The sequence below is a fragment of the Genypterus blacodes genome, unplaced genomic scaffold, assembly GCF_046128005.1.
Source record: "Genypterus blacodes isolate CSIRO-AG114 ecotype Tasmania unplaced genomic scaffold, CSIRO-AGI_Gbla_v1 ptg000133l_1, whole genome shotgun sequence".
In the NCBI taxonomy this organism is placed as follows: Eukaryota; Metazoa; Chordata; class Actinopteri; order Ophidiiformes; family Ophidiidae; genus Genypterus; species Genypterus blacodes.
This window is the reverse complement of record NW_027466935.1, coordinates 7,876,993-7,899,236: the sequence shown is the minus strand read 5'-3', so window position 1 is coordinate 7,899,236 and position 22,244 is coordinate 7,876,993. Positions and strand designations below refer to the sequence as shown.

The window sequence follows — 22,244 nt, the reverse complement described above, 5'->3', positions numbered from 1 at the left end:
TTTGTGCTTTCACCTCTGAGTCATGGGTTTGGCTCCTGGTGCTGGTCCTGGTCCAGGTCCTGGTCCCTCCCCGTCCTGTGTACACTTTGTTCACCTGCGTTTCCTCTGGAGGCTCCATTTTCTCTTCTGATTGTTCAACATGTGCAGCCCAGGTGAGCTGAGTCACCGTGATGTGAGTCTGTCTCACACCTACACACAGCCCAGAGAATAAAGAGAGAAAGATACATTAACACATTGAAGAAAAGAGTGAATTCTCATCCGTAGGTGAACTAACTAAGCTGTTTTCCTTTTGAATAAAGCTGGTAACTCAAAAACAGCTCAGGAGACAGATTTGACTCTTTAGTTTACACTTGTTCACTAGAGTTCCATCTATGAAAAAACAATAATGATTGAGAATTTCACTACATAAATCAGTTTCACACGTTTCACTTTTCTGGAAACCAGAAAAATGGCTCCACCTACAGGACACCGAGTGAATTGGCAATGTGAAGCACTTCTGTTTCTCCTTTTCTTGCCTGTAGAGGGCGCTGGCCTCTGTGACATCACCAGGGTTCGTGGTGCTAAGGACAACAAAACTAAAGTCACTCCAAATTCACAAAAAATTAGGGAGTTTTTCATCTAAAGCATAAACAGGAAGTTACCCTTTGATGTCATGAAGTCAATTTCTCTATTTTTTGCGGGATAATCTCACATTTTCTTCCATTTCCTATCTGAAATCAACCTGTTTAATTAACAAAAATCCGACAAAAACGCGTATGTGGTGGTTTAACTCTTTATTTATTTATTTTTGAGTGCAAAATACAACAGATAAGAAAGACAAAGACACAGATAAAAGCGCAGTGCACAAAGAAAGGCTCTTTCAAATATAATTAAAGCATTCACATTCATAAGATTTATGTCTGGTGGGCTGTTTCATATAATACTGGTCAGTGCCACCGTCAGAACTGGTCGCTGCAACATTTTTGTACCAAATATTCTGCATGTTGTAACAGCTGAATGAGGATTAGACACTTTGGCTACTATCACATTTTATGTTCGTTCATTAATCTATCTATCTACACAAATTTGTTCAACTGTTGACCATTTGTTCATAAGCCAGTAAAAAACAGTTTTGACCGTGAAGAAACAAGTAAACTGATCATTTTAGTAATTCACATAAAATGATTATTAGATGTTCAGTACATCAGAACAGATCCTAAAACAGATGTGGAAGTGTGTGTGTGTGTGCGTGTGTATGTGTGTATGTGTGTGTGTGTGTGTGTTTGCAGGCGATCACACAGTAAAGAGTAGATATCCAGAGAAGAAGCTGCTGCTGCTCAGGCCCTTGGTGCCTTTGCTGACCTCCAGCCACACCTTGTCCCCGGTGTTTAGCTCCATCACCGTCTCCCCCGTGAAGGTGAACATGTTTCCCCGTTTCACCGCAAAACTCTGCCTAACCACCTGCTTGTTACGCCACAGGTCAACGCTCATCAATTCCACGAAAGACACACAGTTGAAGCTGAACTGATAGACCCCAGGGAGGCGGCAGGTGAACACCCCCGTCTTGATGCTGTAATGGTTCTGTCCGTTGTAGATGACCTGACGGAAACGAATGATCTTTTGGGAGGACGGGGTGTTTTTGCCCAGGAGGACGGAGAAGGCAGAGCGGAGCTGTGTTACATTGATGCCGGTTGGTCCTGGAGGTCCGGGGGGCCCCATTACACCTGGGGGACCTGCAGAGACACGAGGAAAGGTCACAAGACAATAAGAGGTTGTACACTTGATTTGTTCCACTGCAGTATTTAAACTTTATTCACTTCTTCATGTCTAGTTTTGAAGCAAAAAAGACTAGTTTTACATAAAGCATATAGATAACATTGATTACCTCGTTGTCCAGGAGGCCCTGGGGGCCCTGGGGGGCCGGCGTTCCTGCGGTCGCGCCCACAGTTGCCTATGGAGAATCAAGAGGAAGTACAAAATCAGCTTCTCCACCATAATGATGTAACATATCTGATTGAACCCCAAATGTACTTCATGAATTAATAATATACAAATTAATGTCTCCACCAAAAAATGAAGGACAGAAGATGAATGTGTCAATTGAGTTATTGATCCATTGTTATTGGTTTGAGTGTAAAAAGGCAGCACTGACCCCGACCTCATCTCGCCCGCAGCTAGCACCTGTGAGACCAAACACCACATGTGGAAAGAAGATGTTCACACACGCAGTTAGTAACGACACACACCAGGTTAAACACGGGACGGAATATTATCACGTCCTTCCACCGAGTCCAAAACACACTCCCGCAGTGTATGTGTGTGTGTGTGTGTGTCACCTGAGCAGTTCCTCTCTCGCCACGCCGACAGGTTGAGGCGCGGGACGCTGTTGCAGGAGACGAGGCGGTTCCTGTTGGAGGGGACGGAGAACGGGTCCCTGGGGACTGAGGTGATGCCGGTGTTGTCGCAGATGAGCCTGGCTAGAGAGGCAGAACCCAGAGCGTTTCTCTGTTGGGGCGTGAAGACCCCTCGATTCTCGTACCACAGCCTGTTGGATCAGAAGAGGAGCATGGAATGAGGAGGCAGGACATCTGAGAGGAATAACTCGCTGGTTTGATTGAGAAGTCATCATCTCTACGCCGTCACAGATGACGTTTAAAGCTCACCTGTCTCCCTGGCGGATCCTCTGGAACTGCGTGGCGATGAGGCAGGAGAACAGCGGCCCAGTGCGCCCGCCTCGGACAAATGGCTCTGCCACGCCTCCCATCCACACGTCAATGTTGGCGGGCGTGCCGTAGAGCTGCAGCAGCCTGCGGGCCAGGTTAGCGTTGTTCAGGACCTGGGCGAGCTCCGCCTGGTTTCTTGGCGCCGACAGGCCGCAGAACCGGCGCCACGCGCTGTAGCCTGGCGGGACAAAACAAGATGGCAACCCAAAATAAAATAGGAATAAAGAAATATGGCTTCAGCTGAATGAACAGATGGAAGAGTGCGAGCTGTACCAGGCAAAGCGTGATCGCGACTCCTCTGCATGTTGAGGGATCCCAGATCCAAAGCCAATTTCATGACAAACTGGAACAGCCTCTCCCTCACGGCGTCCACCAACATGTTATCCTGAGTGCCCAGTTTGGCAGGACGACCAACCAAACCACGCAGGAGGGGGTCGATGCCACCTGGAGAGACCGAAGAAGTTCAGATTACGTATGTGGGACAACAGAGGGACAACGGAAATCCACAAAAGTTGTCATCTTGTCACTCACCCTCAAATATGACCCTCCAGGGGCTGAAGAAGGCGGTGTACAGGGACACACTGGGGAACCGAGCGTTCTCTCTGTAGTTTTGGTCCAGACGGGTCAAGACTGGCTGGATGGTTAGATGGGCGAAGCGGTACGCCGCTGTCGCAAACACGTTGGCAATCCTCGGGTCAACGTTGGCGTTGTAGCCGGGGTAACGTCCCAGCTGTCTCCGCATGGCCACGTCACCCACAATGTGAGGCAGGTAATCCCTGAACACAAACACCTGACAGGGACAGAGAGAGAGGTCAAAGGTCAGGACCCCCAGGGGTGAAGGGCTCAAGACATAGGACACGGTCGCCCATGGTTACCTGTGTGTAAGCTCCCATGATCTTGCGAGCCTCTTGGTAGAGCGTCTCACTGTCCCACTGCGGGTTCAGTCTGCGCAGCTCGCGGGCCAGACGGTTGTGTTCACGCATAAACATTGTGTGGATGGACGTCAAGGCGATGTTCTCGTCCACGCGGACATCACCTGGACAGACAGAGACACACACAGGAACTAAATATGTGGCGTTCAGGCTCTTTTTATTTGACTTCCTGTTTGTTTGAGGCCCTTCACACACACCTGCGATGAAGCACGGCACCTCTCGGGCGTTGGTGTCGTTGGTGACCCTCCTGCGTGTGGCGCACATGTTGCCCTCCACAGGACTGAAGGGCAGCAGATCGCGGCCGTTATCTTTGAACTTGTCGTTGACGCGCAGCAGGCCTCCGTCACTCTCCAGGTCTCTGAGGTACAGGGCCAGCTTGTCCTCAGACCCGTACACCTGGCTGAGGTCCAGGTAGGCCGTCAGCGCGTTGATCTGCTCTCTCTTGTTGGGCTCCCCTCCGAAGTTGTAGGCCGAGGTTCCCGTGCCGCAGGCCGGAGCCGAGCGGAACGCCGGGATGCAGTTGTCAGGGCCGGGGCGAATACGGGGATCGCCGGGAGGAAGCTATGTTTGGGAAGAAAAATGTATAAAGTTTAATTGACATCCAAATTTAAATGGATGAATATTTTAAATCCTAAACCTAAATTCAGATTTTTTGTGACTTTATATATAAATATATAGAGAGAGTAATTTTGACCATATTCTTTATATCTCTGTAATCAATTATTTGTACTTTTGAGAAACATTTTGATCCATTTCCTTTCATGAAATGTTTATTTATCAACAAATCACTGCACATCTGAAATGGTTAAAATGTAAAATAATGTACAAATATAATAAATATGTTGAAATACTGTCAAAGTCTTTTCGAGGTTTAACTACCAAACAGTTAATTATAAATGGAATGGCAAAGTCTGGACAAATGGTCACTGACCGGGATGGGAATGCACGGCTCCGTCTGCTCGCAGCTCTCGTCGCAGTTCACGCCGTTGCTGAAGGAGCGGATGCTGGGAGAAAAGGGCGTGAAGGTGAGATCGTGGTCGTTCCACTGGCCAAACAGTGTCACCAGGTGTGTGAACTCTCTGTCGTTGACCACGCCCGCATCTGTGGTCTTGAGGATGTTGTTGGACACCTGTCTGACCTGAGGGGGGCAAAAGAGTTGATTCGGTTTATGGTTTCTGTTCAGAGTTTGAGTGACAGTTTGGCTTTTGCCGCCGCTCGCCGTTAGATCATACCAGGGGCAGCACGAAGTTGTTGAAGGTTCGATTCCTCTCCCATCCTTTGGGTATGGAGATGCCATCATCGTACTCGGAGGGGAGCCAGCGGGTGAAGGGAGTGTTGGAAGCGCCCCAGCGAGTTCTTTGTCTGAAAGCAAACAAACACAAAACGTCCATATTTGGAAATGCTGCTTTGAGAAATCCAGAGGAAGTGTACACATCTCCTGCGGTGGATGTCCTCAGATGTTACTCAAGCGTTTTCTCCAAGCAATCCAGGCCTCTGACTTGGCCATGACTTTAACTGATTCTTGCCAAAGTTCCAAAAACTAATTTTTGGTGGGAAATAAGCAGCACAGTTGCCTCATTTTCCAAACTAAACACTGTCAAATGTGAATGTGGCTCTTACAGGTTGTTGCAGACGCTGGTGATGGTTCGATACTTGTTGAGGTTGGGCGTGGTGTGGCAGGACGGCTCTCGGACTTCACCTGAGCATCCGGTTATTTCCACAAGACTCTCCAGTTGCTCCTTGGTGAGCAAATCTGAAGAATGAGAGAAAGAGAGTTTAGAAGGAGAAGACCAAAATAACTTAAACCCTCAATTAGCACCTGGAAAAGACGTGTGGGCGAAAACAATATGTGCATTGTCTGTTGTCTCCTCTATGCGTCTGTCTTTGTGTGTCTGTCTCTCTTGTCTGGTGTCTGTGTGACGCCTGACCTGTGGCGTTGAGGGAGCGCTTGTGCACGTGGTGAACCCGGTCGTGCAGCAGTCGCAGGGTTTGGGCGAAGTAGTCTGCAGACCTGACGGCTAAGCGAGTGGCTCCTCTGGGCTGCTTCAGGAGGCGGAGGATGTCGTGAGGATTCACCGTCTCTCTGCGCACTCGACGCAGACTCCTGACACACACACACACAGGGGCACTTGGGGTTTGAACTCATCGTATTCACAAATACCATCAGTGAATCATCATCATATCAGCTTTTAGTGAGATGTGATATTAAGGTTCAAACATGTTAACAAAGCAATGGAATGCTTCAATAGATTTTGCAATTCTGTGCACACTGAGCAGAACTATTAAAGAGGTTAGATTAGATTAGACGAGAAGATGAACTCACTCTTCTCTGGAGTACTTGTATGCTTCATCCACAATTTTCTTTGCATCTTCAAAGCATCTTTGGAGGTAAGGAGCGCCCAGACTCGCTCCTGCAAATCAAACACACACACATTTACCAAACCTCTGTGGCAAAATGATTCCAAAACCATAAAATCCGACATTAAAAATTTAAAAATAACTTCTTTTTTTTTCTTAGAAATTAGGACTGCGGCTCACCTGAGGGTTTGGAGTGAACGGGAACCAGGCAGAGGCCCAGAATGAGAAGGACAGACAGAAGCATTTCTGCAAACCACATTCAGCATCCAGAGTGAATTCAACAAATCGGCAAAGAAACAGGAAATTCCAATTGCATTTCTAAATCTAAAAGTTCCTTCTCACCTGCGTCCAGATTCGAGTCTTTAAGTCTTTGAAGGTTTTCTTGTAAAGTTCTAACACTGCAGTGAGCGATGCTGTACCTCAGTGAGGTCTGAGGCTCTTTTATATATTGGATCCTGAGGCCTCGCCCCCTGCAGGTGAGGCTACTGTCAGTAAGGAACAGTTCCTTCTTCCTCCTACTCGCGCTGAAGTAGGCCATTCATCATCATCGATTATTGTTTTCCCATCAGGTGATAGGTCAGATATTTCTAATCAAATCTATGTGTGCAGATAATAATGTTAGAGGAAATAGAGGTCGTCATGGTAATGGTTGTTGTATTGAAATTAGATTAGCAGGGTTTGTGTTAATAAAACAATACATTATTTCATGTACATTTACTTTGACATTAACATTGATTCGTTCATATTTGAATTAATATTTATCAGATTTATTATTTATTATTTATAAGATTTCTGCTCTTTTTGTTTTTGTTACCCTTCATCTTCCAGACCTCATTTAAATAATGATTAATGAGGTTATGCGTCTTTAAACATTATATCCAACATAACATAGTCCCACTACAGCCTTCTTGTAAATTCCATGATTGACTCATCTCTTATGTGCGTTCCTGCTGCGGTTGAAAGGCCACACCGTTTCTCGGTGATCGACAGAGGTAATGAGGAGGTGAGTGACAGCAGTGGCTCGTCCTGCGTTGCTTCCAGGTTCACTGACTGCGTTGTTGAGGTAAACAAGGAAGTGAATCGCACCGGGAGACACCGGTTGTGTAACAAGGAAAAAGGAAACTTCTATGTTTTAACACACTTGGACTCGTGCAGGTGTGTGTGTGTGTGTGTGTGTGTGTGTGTGTGTGTGTGTGTGTGTGTGTGTGTGTGTGTGTGTGTGTGTGTGTGTGTGTGTGTGTGTGTGTGTGTGTGATCCCTGTGTGCTCTGTGTCACTTTATTACAGCACTATCAGCTGATTTTATCACGCATTTCCAGTCAAGGCGTTCAATCTTCACTCTTCATTACACAAAGGAGCAGATCAGGTCAGCAGATCAAAGTGAAAGGCTTTGATAAAACGAGTAGAGTTTCATAAAAAACTCATAAATCTTATTGCCAGTATTATCAAATCTAAGTGTTTAAAATCAAATCAAACGTGTTGGATTTAATCACGATGGGATCTGAGCTAAAACAAACAGAACCAGCTTACACCAGACCTCCTCCAAGGCCAAACAAACTCAGATTACTGCAGAGGTGTCATGCAGTTAACATTTAAATCACACAGAAATGAACAAATACTTCAAGCCTAAATAGGATCATAATCTTAACCGTTATCTCCATCTTCGTGCACGTTCTGACCTCTAATACAAGTTTGTATCAGGCTCAAATAGATGCAGATAATGTTAACCTGCTGCTTTATGTACTTATGGGCTTATAGTTTGCACATAATTCTCCATTCTTATCATTGTGTATGTATCTTTCCTCATCCAGAGGATGAAGAAAGTTGATGAAATCTTAAACAGACTTGCCGATGCGTTAAACTGGGCTGATAACGATCTAACATATTTTCCTTCCTGACATCCCTTCGTGAAATCTGTCAGTAGGTTCTGTTATGTCAGAGTTCAGCTGGCAAGAGTGGAGAAACTTCAAATCTTTGTTTCTCAAAACGAGTCCAGTAGGAGAGAAAGAACCTTAGAATACAATGCAAATGTCATGACTTGGTGTTTGGTTTGTTTGTTGGCAGGATTACGCAACACCTTTGGAACTGAATTTGATTTAAATTGATGGATGGGTGATGCAGGGAAGAAGTCATTTTTATTTTGGAGGGTATTTTGGATCTGGCAGGTGGAGCCAGGAATTTTCAAAATAATATCTTATATCTGTTTGGACTGTGAACATATTAGGGACAAACCAGGTCAGAAACATTATTTTGTGGTTGAGATGATTTTGATTCCGCGGCATGAAAACAACTCAAATGCATCTGTATCAGTTACACAGTTACACAATTACACAGTTACACAGTTACACTTTCTCCCTTTAGGCCAGTTTATTACAAATGATTTGGAGCGGCAGTGAATCGTTGCCTTTGCAACATTCACAGCAGAGGAAGTCAAAATGCAGAAATTAACTGCGGTTTTGAAACAAAGTTAGTCAACAGCCAAACAAAACAGATTTCACCAATCTCATGGTTACCTGGGTTGCCGGTTCTGTGGTTAGAGTGATTCTGCTTTTACACTGAGTGAGAAGCGACTCGACGTAGAGACTCCAGAGTAAACCCACAGATCACAGAACTGAATAAAAAAACAACTCTGTACTTCCCCTGCTACAGGAAGAAGAGCGGGAAAATACAGGAATCATTTACGCCTCGGAATCATTTACACACACACACACACACACACACACACACACACACACACACACACACACACACACACACACACCCGAGACACACACTGTTTACGTGAAAAAACGTGGAAGAAATCTTGCTTAATCTGATTATTGTTGTGACCTTTACACACCCTCACGCGAACAAAAACGTGACAGGTGACGGAATACAGTAATTGGGCCTTTTGTTCCTGTGGAGACACTTTTTGCGCGTGGAGAGCATGCAGGGTTTTACGCAGGCCCATTCTGCTTCCTTGAGAAACTTTTTTTTTGCTCTTCTCAAAAAACCACAGCCTTGTTTCGACATCGATCCTGTCTGGCAAGTTTGCAGAAGAATCGACAAATATTCAGGGCTGGGGGGGGTTAAGTTCTTCTTTTGCGGAACACATCGTCCCCGGTTACCATTTTAGTCAACATTTTTACTCCTTTGAATCATTTTTATACGCAAAGAGAAAAGATCAGATTTATTTCAGATTTTATTTATATATGATTCAAACGAGGAGGGAATTCCAAATGCTCCTGCTCAAACCATTTGACAGGCACATGGATTGCAAAGTCGTTCTATTATCGTTTGGGCTGCTTGATGACTAATTAAAGTCAAAAGACCGGCACGTTCATACGCTGCTCGCTCAAATGTTGGTTTAATGACACACAGGCTCCACACATGCTGATAGAAACTCCTTTCACTCTATCATACTCTACTTTCAGGTTCATCCAGTTGTTTAACATAAATTAATCAAGCTCCTTCCGTGTGCGTGTGTGGTTGTGTTTAGTGGACAATAAGCGTGACGTTAACAAGCACTTCGGTCTTTCTCCTTGATGTGGTGAACTGAATAATCAGCTTAATGAAGCGGCTGCACACACAGACTGAACACTGGACAGCATTAAAGTGAGACCTATTCATGTTTTCTTCTGTTTACATCAGTCATAGGCATATGTCATCGTACATAGTCTGATATCTGAAATGTGACACACACTTTATTTGAAATTTAGTTGATTTTAACTATCACATTAACAGATGCAGCATTTCTTATTTTAAAAATGAAAGTAATTGTACTTAGAGAAGAGTTTTGAGGAAGTTGTCTTTTATGCATTTCCTGTTAAGTGTAACTTCATTTTTTAATGGCTTTTTCTTTGCTTAGCTCCATTTTATTGAATTTTGATGACTTATTCTGCAGCTGAAGATATATTACTGTAGGAAACATGCATTAAACTGGACTTTAAACTCCCAAACTGCACACACATTTCTTATATATGAAGCATTAAAGGTTTGACAGCAAAGACAACAATGATTCTGCTCTATTGTTATTTACTTTTATTTTATTTGGGTTATTTTGCTTTGAGGTCAACGTGACTTGTGTAACAAAACAGAGGACTAAGAGGTCGTCAGGAAGAGGCTGAGGGAGTGAAAAATACCTTTTCAGTGTCTCACCAAAGTCTAAGGGTTTCCTCACAACTGTGATGGCGGGACTCATCAATCAACCAACGCAAACAATCGCAAAACTGCGTGGCTGTCATGTCTCCTCGGGCCTTCCTGGTCTTTGTTCTCTTATACCTGGAGTACAGGACAGCTCGCTCCTACATTCTCAGCAGGAAACACAAGTCAAAAGTTATAAAGGCATATACGAGCATCACCAAAGCAGTGATACTATAATCTCTTAAATCCTCCTGAATATATTGCAGTAAGCTAGGGGAGGAGCACTTATCAGTAACCTGCTTGCAGAACTCTGAAGTTACCGGAATGGCCCAGTTCCTCCACCTGGAATCCATTCAATTTTATGACGAATAGAGATAAGTCGAGATAAGTGGTAAAAGACTAAAACGGGAGGGGCCCAACCTAAGACTCAACCTGTGCAGTAATTGATGTATTCAGATTTGTTAAAGGAGATCACACCACACGAGAGCAATCAACTCATTCATCTGCAGAGATTTCCAAACTGCTGTACTTCGGCTTAATGCAGAGAATCAGCACAGTTGAAATATATGTAATCTGTCTCTTTAGATTAAGATTAGATAAAGAATATAGCTGAAGTCGTTATTTGCTTCTGTTTTGTAAGAATGTAAAGAACTTCCTTCCCAAGCTCAGTTTCAGCGCAGCACACATTGGAGGCTTTCTAAAGGTTTGTAGGTTGTCTTGAGGTGGCACTTAGATGTTTTGTGTGTGTGTGCGTGTGTGCTGCTGTTCAGCCATTAAGCAGAAGGAGGTTTGGACTCTAAGTTTTATGATCTCCGACAGGTAGCAGCAGGGAGCAGCTCGGGGTGGTGGGGTTGCAGAAATCAGGAAGTAGGTCAAAGCGATACTCTTCAGCAATCAGTTCATACCATATAAAGCTCAAGCAATGAATACAGACTCCTCATGTTGTTCCTGCCTGTCAAGGTATTAAACCCATCGAGCGGCGACAAACTGGCACTCGATTTGCACGTCTGAAGAGTAGAAGTGAAAGGACGCTCATTTCCATTCTGGAGACGTGCCAATCGAAGAAGGTCATCGAGGCGCTGAGGGTTTCTGTATGAGTCCTTCAAAGCAGAAGTGAAGCAGAAGAGGCTGTTGAGATTCCACACACACACACACACACACACACACACACACACACAGCCACCTGGTGACGGCCTTACTCAGCACGATGCAGAGTAACGGGCGTCACCCGCTCTTGATGTGAAACAGGCGATCCAAATATGCACCATGACACAAAACCAAGCAGCAAATAAGAAGTATGAAGTGTGTGTGTATCATTCTATAACTTTGGTATGAGGAACTGAATATGAAACTGTGCTGCTGTGCCTGAAAACAAACATCTCACACCCCTGTGGCTTTTTGCTTCACACTATGTGATTGGCGCTATATGGGGGGAGTGAGGGGGGGGGGGGGACCCTGATGAATGATATCAAACTAGCTGCTGTGATCGTTTGCTCCTCACACACACACAGAGCGCCTGAAGATGAAGATGGCCTCGCTGCAGTTCTTTGCCTTGTTTCTCTTCATCGGTCTCCACAGCTCAGGTAATCGGATCTGTAGCTATTCTACATAATCATTCAAAGATGGAGTTCATTAATTTGTTGTGATTTACCGCTTTGACTTCCTTCTGCTGCTCGAACATCAGCTGGAGATTTCCAAATGTTTCCAGAGTCTCCGAGCGTAAGTAACTTTCTTAGAAAACACACAAAGCAGAAGATTTTTATGTATTAGTTTGGATTAAAAATGTATAGACACAGAGAAAAACAGATATAATTTAGTTATAATAGAAACTAAATTATTAGGAAGCTGATTAGTCACCGCAGAAATCCATTTCCTGTTATCAATCTCTCAAAGTGATTTCATTGTTGTATTCTTCTTACACTTTGTGGTAAATTAATATGATTATATGCACTTGAAAGCCCATTTTGAAAGTGGAATAGGAGTGGAATGTATTTGCATTAATTCAAATTCAGGAAGTTCATCATCCCTTCATGTCGCCATCAACCTCAAATATGAAAGTATAAGACGTTTACCTTTGTCTTTCCAGTACTTGAGTCTTACTTCTGCCTGAAAAGAGTTTGTTATTTCAGCTTTTTCACAGTGAAGAAGATCAAAAGTTGACAGACTTCTTAACATACATAAGAGTAGAAATCCTGTATGTATACAGTGTGTGATCTCTGCATTGTTTTTCTCAAATCCTCTTTGGTTTGCACTCAGAATGGGGATCCCTGTCAGGACTGCACCCAAATATTTAAACTCCTGGCTGACCTGCTGTCCAATGCCGAGCTGCAGGTGAGTGTGACGGCAAACACAACACTGTTTACCTGCAGATACTATTATCAGTTTAGTTATTCAAGATTAGCATGCAGGACGTTATCTGAAGTCTCTGCTAAGATTGGTGCTGGGGAACAAATTCTGTATTTCCTGCAGCTGTTGTTGCTTTAAAATTCGATCGGAAAAAGGTAACACCCACACAAACACACACACACACACACACACACACACACACACACACACACACACACACACACACACACACACACACACACACACACACACACACACACACACACACACACACACACACACACACACACACACACACCACTGCCCTTTTCTGTTTAGAACCACTTCCTATTTTGATAGAAGAAGAGTTGAAATGAAATTCTATATGGGGTTCTGTTTCAGTCTTCTGACCTCCAAGTTCCTCTTTACTCTTTTTGCTCAACTGTAATACCAGGTGACGCATGACACGCACTTGAAGTAAACACCAGTAACACCAGTGCTTGATCTAGTCAGGGTGAACTGGAAATACAGTCCCTATAACTCCCAGACCAAGTGTGTGTGTGTGTGAGAGAGAGGGTGTGATGGAGACTGACCTGATTCGCTCCTTCATGGCAGAAAAAGATGATTGGAGAAATCGAGAGCCTGTGTTACTACCTGCCCTCACCTACCTACGCCCAAATGTGCAAGGCCGAGGTGGAGAAGTTCTTTCCGTTGGCCATCACCTTCATCACCAGCATCATGGTAACCTGGAGTAGGATTTGAGATAACAGAAGACCCCTCAGAAACTAAAATAAGTAGAATCATTTCCACAATTTCTAAACATTGGTTGCTTCAAGGACACTAAATAGCATCTTAATTGGTGTCCTTTAGGCTACTTTGAAGGTCCCTTTTTGATGATTTGGAACTAGAAAGGTTCACTAAATGCCTTCTTTGTATTGGGGTGATGCCTCTGACGTGTGTGTGTGTCAACATCTTCTCCTTCATCTCCTCTGTAGAAACCTGAGCAGGTGTGCACGCTGCTCCGGCTCTGTGGCTCCCCGGGCGAGGCGGAGCAGCTCATCAGCTCCGTCACAGAGGCCTTGGAGGCTGCTATGGCACAGGAGAAGGTCAGAGAAGTCAAACCGTGGAAGAAAACAATCCAAAAAGAACATTGCAATGTGGCAACGCTCCGGTTTGATGTCTTTGTCTACATACATAATGCTAAATGCGTTTGTCTCTGTCAATCAGGGGGAGCCCGCAACACAATGCTCCTTCTGCATACTTCTCCTTCAGACTCTGGAGGGTTTGATACCCAAAGAGAAGACCGAGGTGAGTCACACTTGCACAATGAAGGAACACATGCGGCAAACACACACGTCTCTTTGTCCCGTACACCTACAAACACACACACAATGGAAATGCCACCAGACAAGTATTTGCATCTGTGCTGTAGACGTGCACGTTACGCAGCCCACACATGTTGAGTGTAATGTCAGTTTCCATTTTTGTCACGTCTATATTTTCCAATAATTCAGCCGCGTCATGCTAATAAATGTTGAACAAAGACGAAGGAAGTCCTGAGTTTGTTCAACATTTCATTTCAAGCTACAATTTTAGCAGCTTTCTGTCACTTTGTAGCTTTTTCAACAACGATAAGTAATCAATAACCTACTTTCTTTTAAATAGATCAAATCAATAAACACTAAACTCCACCCTACACCCCCCCACAGAGCGCCGTGCTGGAGCTGATGAAGCACATTTGCATCATCGTTCCTGCCAGTTACAGGAAGGAGTGCGAGACCATTATTCATCAATACGGCAAGTTGGTGCTGGAAGCCATCATGAAGCTCGCGAGCCCTCAGTCCATCTGCACCCTCATTCACATGTGCCACAGCCACCAGGGTAACTAAGCAATCGGCTACAGTAACTCAATTGGCCACACCTGTGCACATTGATTGTAGTTAATCTCTCTCTCTCTCTCAGCCCCACAGGACCCCTGCATTATGAGGACATACATGTGCAGAGACTATGACACCGCCCTCAAGTGTGCAGTAAGCAGAAAAACTTGTAATAAATCATAAATCATATTCATTCAGCATCTTGATTGTTGTTTTATGACCCGTGATTGTCTCCTCACGTACACAGACGTTGCCCTTCTGTCAGAGATTCGTCTGGAACCAAAACTAAGGTAGAATGGTTTGGTTTAAGAGTGAACCGATTAATAATACTAAAGACTAAATATCAACTGCTTTTCTTCTCAGGTTGGGAGGGAAACGACTCGACCTCTGTGCCCCCGTGGATGACAGAAGTCTGACAATATTTTTATGCGAATACTCCTCTGTCTGCTCAACTGCTTGTACTTTTAGTGCCGATAGTACTTTTTTCACCACGCGTGTGTGTGTGAGGCTACTGATTTGATATCTCTGCATTGTATACATAGTCTGCTGCATAGACTAAAGAAATCCAGGTATTACGTGGCACAATATTATGACAGAAACATGATCCGCACGTCAGCGGCAAAAGGAATGTTGAGGCGATAAGGGAGCGTTGGCTTGAACAGTGAACGCATCACAAGGTTATACTTTGCTTTTTTTAAATGTTATTTCAGTAACTTTTTTTTGTTGTTACTTAAGTTTGCAATTTGTATGACTTTTTTTTGGCCATTTAATGATTCCACCACCTTAAAGACATCAATGCTCATAAGCTTTAGTCGTGTATGGTCAATAATTTCAAAATAAAAGTTGCTGGAGCACTCTATGAAGTGTGTCATCAACGTAATAAATGCCTCTCACACACGCACACACATTTTTACATACATTCCGTTTTAGATGTGTAGTTGTGGTTATGGTTAAACTGTAAAATGCGATTTTTGGAATGCATCTCGACGTGCTTAAACACCGTTTTTTCCATAAGGTTTTCTTCTTTCTTAGGACAAACTTCAGTTGTGGCTTCAAAGTTAAGTCGTTTTTATCCATAAAGTGTGGAGGCACAAACCGAAACCTCCCAAAGCCACAAGAGATAGACGAGATAGACTTAACTATTGACACAGCTAAAGGTGAGGAATTCCTCTCAACGTTATATGTACATACAGCAAATAGTCGTTCTTTTGCAAGCACACTTTATTTGCACTTCCTTCTACCCTTCCCTGCTGCTTTCACCGTAACATCTGTAAGAACAAGCTTAATACAGACTAAATGAATGCAAAGATCAAAAGGTATTGGGTGAAAAATATCGACTTGCACCAAATATTGGGGGTATAAACTTTATTAAAACACTGACCAGGTAGGACAGCAATTTAAAAGAGGTGAGGAAACTGGAGGTGTGTGTTTTTATTAGTGTTTGGGGTCGTATAGCTGCAACTAACAGCTGAGGATAAATGGGGAGAGAGTGAAGGAATGCAGATGATGAGGAAAAAGGCACTTTTACACTGTTAGCAACCATAAAACCGACAAATGGTACCCGAAAAGCCCGCAAGAGACCATGTAAACAAGCTGGTTTCTCTGTACAACACCAACCAAACATTTGTCACGTTTACGGGCTGAAGATGTAGAGGATGCAAAAATGATTTAATTAATTAATTGAAAAATAAATATCCTTTAGGTGATCCGATTATTTCACTTGATCGACCGATGACACTGCGCAACACTCAGCATCCCTTTGAGGCTCCTGTACTGAATTCCAACCACGAGAGGGGACACATCTACAAAAGCGACATCAGTGGCGTCCAACTTAACATTGCAAGATTATATACTGGGACTTGGCGCCACCTAGCGACCTGATGGAGTCCATTCCTCTAAAACACACACTGAAGGGTCACATCAGGGCCTAAATGGTGTGTATAGAGAGCAGATGAATACCAGTGTGGGTTAGTTTACGGCCTGCTTTACTCCCGCAATCGTCTGTTGTTTTGTACAGAATGCCCTTAATGATTGCATAGGCTGAAATACTGAGCCGTTAAAACTGCGAGACAAAGCCAACGTGGGGACGCTGTATGCATCTCCACAGATCTGATCTAGTGTATGCGAGCAGAGTAGAAACACAATGTAAACACTGAGGTAACACAGGCGGACGGAGGACAGCTGGAAGGCCTCACGTCGGGCTCAGAGGACAGCAGCGAGAAAAACTGAGCTTCAAATCTCTCAACTGGTCACAGCCAGGGCGTTAAGAATTAGTCCCGCCGTCTATTTTCTCTACTTGACTTCTCTATTGCTCCGTCGACGGTTAAAGAGCTGCAATAATCAGTAAAAGCGGATACATGCGACGTCTCTTCTAAACAGGTGCAGTAGATAAACTCCTCCCTCTATAGATTGCAAAACAGATCATTTCAGGTATAAAAACCCTGTGGTTCACATTTTATTCCAGGTTCCTTCCTTCCTTCTCGGTCAAACTCGCTTAGATCTGTTAACGTAATCGAACACTTATAAAAAATAAAATCACTTCAAGTACAGTGTAGGGTGGGAAAAAGGCGGCTCCACCCCTCCTCTACAGAGGTGACCAAGCCTGGGGTCACCGTCTGAGGAGGGGTCAAGTGCTTGGCAAGTATTTTGGTCAGTGGAGCATTGACATTGTACACAGTGACTCCACAGAGTCGTTAGCAGCTTCTGACCTCTTCATCAGAAAAAAATCGTGGCCTGAAGAGGTTCAGCTGAGATCGCACTGTTTAACACCTCAAGCATTTACTAGTTGGACTTAGAATGTTGTTACTTTCTCCTCAAAGAAAGAAAAGGAAAAGGACAGGAAGTCATATTTAAGAGTGTGTGTAGGAAAGAGGAGTGTGTGCGCATTGGTTGGGGACTTTCTGTAGTGTACCTAGGGGGGAACCGGGCCATAAGAGTGGGACATTAGTATTTGAGCTTCTTGGGAACCTCCCATGGAAATACGTCCCGGCCGAAGTGGCCATAAGCTGCTGTGCTCTGGTAGATGGGCCTCTTCAGATCCAGCTCCCTACCGCAGGAAAGGAAGAATATAAGAAATAAGCACGCATATGTGACGTTTAACCAAAAAAAATGCAGCAACGCAACCCCATACCTCACGATAACTCCTGGACGGAGGTCAAAGTTCTTCTTCACGATCTCCAGCAGCTCCCGCTCGCTCTTCTGGGAGGTCCCAAAGTGGAAGATGGAGACAGAAAGGGGATGTGCCACGCCGATGGCATAGGCGACCTGGAGAAAGGCTTCAGTGTTCATTCACAAATGGCTTCATCAAATCCTGACTCAGACGCCTCCTTTCGTGCCACTGTAACACGGTGATGTCGCGTTTACTCACCTGGACCAACACACGCTTACACAGCTCAGCTTTCACCAGAGATTTAGCCACCCAGCGGGCAGCATAGGCAGCAGAACGGTCCACCTTTGTGTAGTCCTTTCCAGAAAAGGCTCCGCCCCCGTGAGCCCCCCACCCGCCGTAGGTGTCCACGATGATTTTCCGACCCGTCAGACCGGCGTCGCCCTGCGTGAATAGAGAAGCAGAGACGGTACAGTCATGTTGAGCAAACACACATCGAGTTGAAGTTCCGATTCCTTCCAAGGGGGGGCGACAGGATGCGAACGCTGGTTTCACCTGCGGGCCCCCGATCACGAAGCGTCCGCTGGGCTGCATGTGGTAGATGGTGTCATCATCCAGGTACCCGCTGGGGACCACGGCTTTGACCACCGCCTCCTTCAGAGAGTGACGCATTTCTTCCAAGCCGATGTGTTCGTCATGCTGCACAGACACCACGATGGTGTGCACACGCAGAGGCTTCATGGCTCCACGATCCTGTTTGTACTGAACAGTCACCTACAAAACAAACCAAATGCAGTTAAGTAAAAAAAAAGGGGAAAGATGAAGATGTTACCAAGATAATGCCAGTGTAACTTTGTTAGTTTTCTCGGGTATTAGATTAAAACATATCAGCGGATTTGCCTGCAGCCAAAAGCTCTTACAGATGTGTCTGTTTCATGTTTGTTTGGCCTTCAGGTAGTTTGCCGCTCTGTACACAAGTTACTAACAGCTGCTATGTTGTATTGTTCCCTATTATACTGTTGTAATATTTATACAGCGTTTCTTTCTAACCTGAGTTTTGGAATCAGGTCGGAGCCATGGCAGCGTTCCATTCCGCCGTAGTTCAGCCATCTTGGCATTGAGCTTATGAGCCAGGACGATGGTAAGGGGCATACACTCCTCCGTCTCATCACTGGCATAGCCAAACATCAGGCCCTGTCACAGACGCACAATATGACAAGTCACACATCAGAACATGACAGATCTAACAGGGATCACGCCATGTTACCGCTACATGTCTGGATCCCATCACCCAGCGACGGCCCAGTCACAAATGTTGACGAGTACGAGCTCTCCAACCTGGTCACCAGCGCCTACGTCCTCCTCTTTGCGGTCCAGGTGAACGCCCTGAGCAATGTCAGGGGACTGCTGCTCCAAAGCCACCAGGACATTGCAGGTCTTATAGTCAAAGCCTTAAGGAAGAGACAAGTGTGACAAGTCTGTTTTGTTCTTTTGTGGCCTTCTCAAATATCCCTTTAACCAGACCTGAAGCAAGTTGGTGGGTTAATATTGATATATTGAGACAACTTGTGTGTTATTAACCAGTGTAAATAGGGCTTTACATGCAGGTGACTTCCTTGCGGCGAGCGAAAAGTTCATTATCTTACCTTTGGAGGAGTCGTCATAGCCGATGTGCTTGATCGCGTCCCTGACAACTTTCTGGTAGTCCACGTTGGCGGTGGAGGTGATCTCCCCTGCCAGCAGGATCATCCCCGTCTTAGCTACAGTCTCTGGGGACGCGAGGAGAGTGAGAGACAATAAAGCCTAATTAAGCAGAGATCCATTAGCAGTTCCAACGTTCAAGTCAGATTGATTAACGTGACATGTTTGGTTACAGGAGACTCATTCAATTACTCCAATACAGTAAGGACCATCAAAACACAATTTTAACTTTCTAGCATGTTGGTAGAGAGCTACATCCTACATTTATGTGACAAATGACCCAAAACTGTAGGAGGAGATTCAAACACCACCTCAATAAACTTTCCTCCTTTAACTGCCATGATGTGATTAAGATGCTTATTGGATGATAAAGACTCAATCATCTTCTATGTTTTGAGGCACGCAATGCACGCACACACACACGCACTTACCACATGCTACTTTGGCATTTGGGTCCTGCTTGAGGTGTGCGTCCAACACAGCATCGCTGATTTGGTCACAAATCTTATCTGTAGAGTAAAACATAAGCAGTTTTAATAGATGTTACATCATGCGAGGAGCAGAGTACACAGCAGCTGGAGTGTATTACCTTTATTTACTATAAAGTGTGTGTGTGCTTTCCTCACACCCACAGCTGACCAGGAGCCCTGCAGCGGCTATATTTAGGACACTAGTAAGCCTATTATCTGTGCCTCTCTACAACAGCAGAATTCTAATTACCAGCATGGAATAGTAGAGGAGATGCTGTTTAACTGTGTAAACAAAGGAAACAAAGTTGCAAAATAGAACAAATATTGTCCTTGAGCTTATTTTAAGTTTTGAGGGCATCGTGTGAAGCCAGTGAGTTAGTTTCGTTTCATTGGTTTTCTCATCATAAATGATACCAACAGTCGGACAATAACAAATCAGCAGAGTGACGCAGCTGTTCGGGCACATGTTGTCGTCATGACGCAACAGTGATGGGCGTCTGCTAGCTAGCGATGCCAACATCTCTCTTTAATGCAAACACATCCAACGTGTATGTACACCTTCACGATGACGTATTCTGCTTCGTTTCAGTATTTAAGTTCACCTTCATTAACTGCCACTGACGAGCACCGACAGCTGTGATGTCTGCATCCGGCTGACAGCCCATCGTTACGTTCCCCAGCTGTTATGTGTTCATGTGTCGCACAACTTTGTGCGTAAATGTGTGTGTGGGCTACATATGTGCAGTATTTTGTCAGAAGCGAAGCAAAGCGCAGAGAGAAAGAACAAGCTAAAACAGGGGAAAGTGTTGGCTAAGGCAGGTAACCGGCTAACAAACCACATGACCTTTGTTTTGAACACCAACGTGGTCGAGCCAGGTTAGTTTAGTTGACTTATAGTGCTCAGTTGTACTGTTAAATGAGGGGACATTGAACTCACCAGGATGTCCCTCCCCGACCGATTCGGAGGTGAAGAGGAAACAATCATCTTCAAAATGATGGCAACTATTCTGCTCCCCGTTCATTGTAGTGTTTGGATGTTGGCTGTTGCAGCTCCCTGTGCTGTGGGTTCAGTGCGGTGACAGTGGACAGCGTGGACAGAGACGTAAACACACGCTGCTGCGGCGCCGCATTCGGTTTTAAACTCCAGCTGGTAGCGGAGTGGGCGTGTCAACGGAGCCGCCCGCCTGGACGGACGGGTTCTTTCAGCGGAGCCTCGATGCGAGCCAATAGGAGCGAGGCACGGCGATCAGGTGGTACAAATTGAGTTTTAGAACAGCAAAGACCGCCAAGGGGCCATATTAGATTAAAGTCTCTTATGCAACAAAAGTGGGGAAATTAAGGCACTCCCTCTTTTTTATTTGTCTGCATTGTTTTGAATTGAGAATGAGTTTAACGTTCAAACCTATTTCCCTTTTTTTTTTTTTATTAATTGATTGAGGATACTCCAAATTGGACTCGAGAAATACCACATTCACAACTGCAATTGACCTGCTGTCAAAGAAAAATGCTAAATGGATCTAAAGCCTCTTTTCTCCTGTTTAATAGTGTCTGGAGAGAGAAATCCCAAGTAGCACATAGCACGTTTACTTATGATAATGCTGAACATCAACCATGACTCGACTTCTGCAGAGGAGCCAAACCAGTTGAATGTTTGGATAATGATTCTATTGTGGCAAATTATTCACGAATACATGGGTTTTAAATGGGTTGAACATTAATATGAAATAGCTCAACTTGCCCTGTGTGAATCCACATTTACTTCCAAATGACTTGTCGGCTTTTCACACTCATACTGCACATACATGAGATATTTATTCTTCTTATTTAGATGTTTTGCTTGTCTCAGAGAAAGTACGCAGTACAACCATTATTCTAAAGTCAAACCAGGTCTAAGGGAGCACATTTGCTACAATAGGACCAGACATAAATTTGTCTTAAGTGACTAAGTCAACAATCGGCATCAGATTCCTTCATTTCTTTTCTCCGAGATAAAACTCATTGTATGTGGATTTGACAAGAATACTCTGTTCCCTGTGTGCAGCTTATGTATCCTTCCACTGCCCCTAGGCTTTGGCTTTGCAAGTCTTAAAAGTACTTCAATTATTTGTAATCACATGAACAAACATCTAAAGCTGTGTAATCTGTCACATCCGTGCTGGATACTTTGTTGTCACAGCATACTGTATGTACCTGCTGCGCTATGTAGATCTGGTAAATAGTAAACATTTTTTAGGTTTTTTTAATTTATTTGTACTCACATAAACAAAATATTTGTTTTCCTTGAGCCGAAGGCAAAACCTGAAACAACCACGTCAAACCAGTCATCCGCTGAGTGAGCTCTATAGATCAGGGGCTGTATTCACTACTGACAAAGACTTACATGGTTCAATCTAAATTTTAGGAGGTGGTAAAATCACATTTTTAGTTAGTCACAGTTAATTTGATTCATTTTATGAATACAGGCCAAGAACTATAGGAACTTTAGAATTTAAGTTACATTTCCCTTAAGACATTATTTTGTTTTTACATAGAGTATGTACACCCCCGCCCCTCCCCCCATCTCTCTCTCTCGCTCTCTATCTCTCAATCTCCCATCTTGTACTGAATAAGGACGCCATTGATATGTCTCACACAGTTTAGATGGATTCATTT

General features: G+C 44.3%; 3 protein-coding genes across 4 annotated transcripts; 1 reads left to right on the top strand and 2 right to left on the bottom strand.

Moving 5' to 3' along the window:
* Positions 1-758: 758 nt before the first annotated feature.
* mpx (myeloid-specific peroxidase) lies at positions 759-6,406 on the bottom strand. Of its 2 annotated transcripts, XM_076163972.1 has the most exons (16): positions 6,335-6,406; positions 6,173-6,238; positions 5,958-6,045; positions 5,563-5,738; positions 5,255-5,387; positions 4,867-4,996; positions 4,566-4,772; positions 3,832-4,195; positions 3,578-3,738; positions 3,234-3,492; positions 2,976-3,146; positions 2,643-2,880; positions 2,316-2,524; positions 2,132-2,160; positions 1,865-1,930; positions 1,631-1,712 (listed from the first exon to the last, which is right to left on the bottom strand). In XM_076163972.1, exons 2-16 carry the CDS (start codon positions 6,234-6,236, stop codon positions 1,698-1,700), a joined length of 2,310 nt encoding a protein of 769 aa, XP_076020087.1. In that variant the 5' UTR covers positions 6,237-6,238; positions 6,335-6,406; the 3' UTR covers positions 1,631-1,697. The 2 variants fall into 2 exon arrangements, with proteins under 2 accessions (XP_076020089.1, XP_076020087.1); XM_076163974.1 differs by lacking the exon at positions 2,132-2,160 and having other exon boundaries at positions 759-1,712; positions 6,335-6,403.
* Positions 6,407-11,537: 5,131 nt separating this feature from the next.
* On the top strand, positions 11,538-15,174 carry sftpba (surfactant protein Ba). Its single transcript, XM_076164084.1, has 10 exons — positions 11,538-11,696; positions 11,798-11,832; positions 12,370-12,444; positions 13,054-13,179; positions 13,434-13,544; positions 13,666-13,746; positions 14,148-14,319; positions 14,401-14,468; positions 14,563-14,605; positions 14,679-15,174. Exons 1-9 carry the CDS (start codon positions 11,636-11,638, stop codon positions 14,602-14,604), a joined length of 771 nt encoding a protein of 256 aa, XP_076020199.1. The 5' UTR covers positions 11,538-11,635; the 3' UTR covers position 14,605; positions 14,679-15,174.
* A 1-nt stretch (position 15,175) lies between these two features.
* Positions 15,176-20,745, bottom strand: mat2aa (methionine adenosyltransferase 2Aa). The gene is made up of 9 exons (XM_076164083.1): positions 20,530-20,745; positions 19,554-19,631; positions 19,068-19,190; positions 18,760-18,872; positions 18,472-18,615; positions 17,977-18,195; positions 17,683-17,865; positions 17,446-17,579; positions 15,176-17,361 (listed from the first exon to the last, which is right to left on the bottom strand). The coding sequence occupies exons 1-9, from the start codon at positions 20,612-20,614 to the stop codon at positions 17,259-17,261; spliced, it is 1,182 nt and encodes a 393-aa protein (XP_076020198.1). The 5' UTR covers positions 20,615-20,745; the 3' UTR covers positions 15,176-17,258.
* Positions 20,746-22,244: the final 1,499 nt, after the last annotated feature.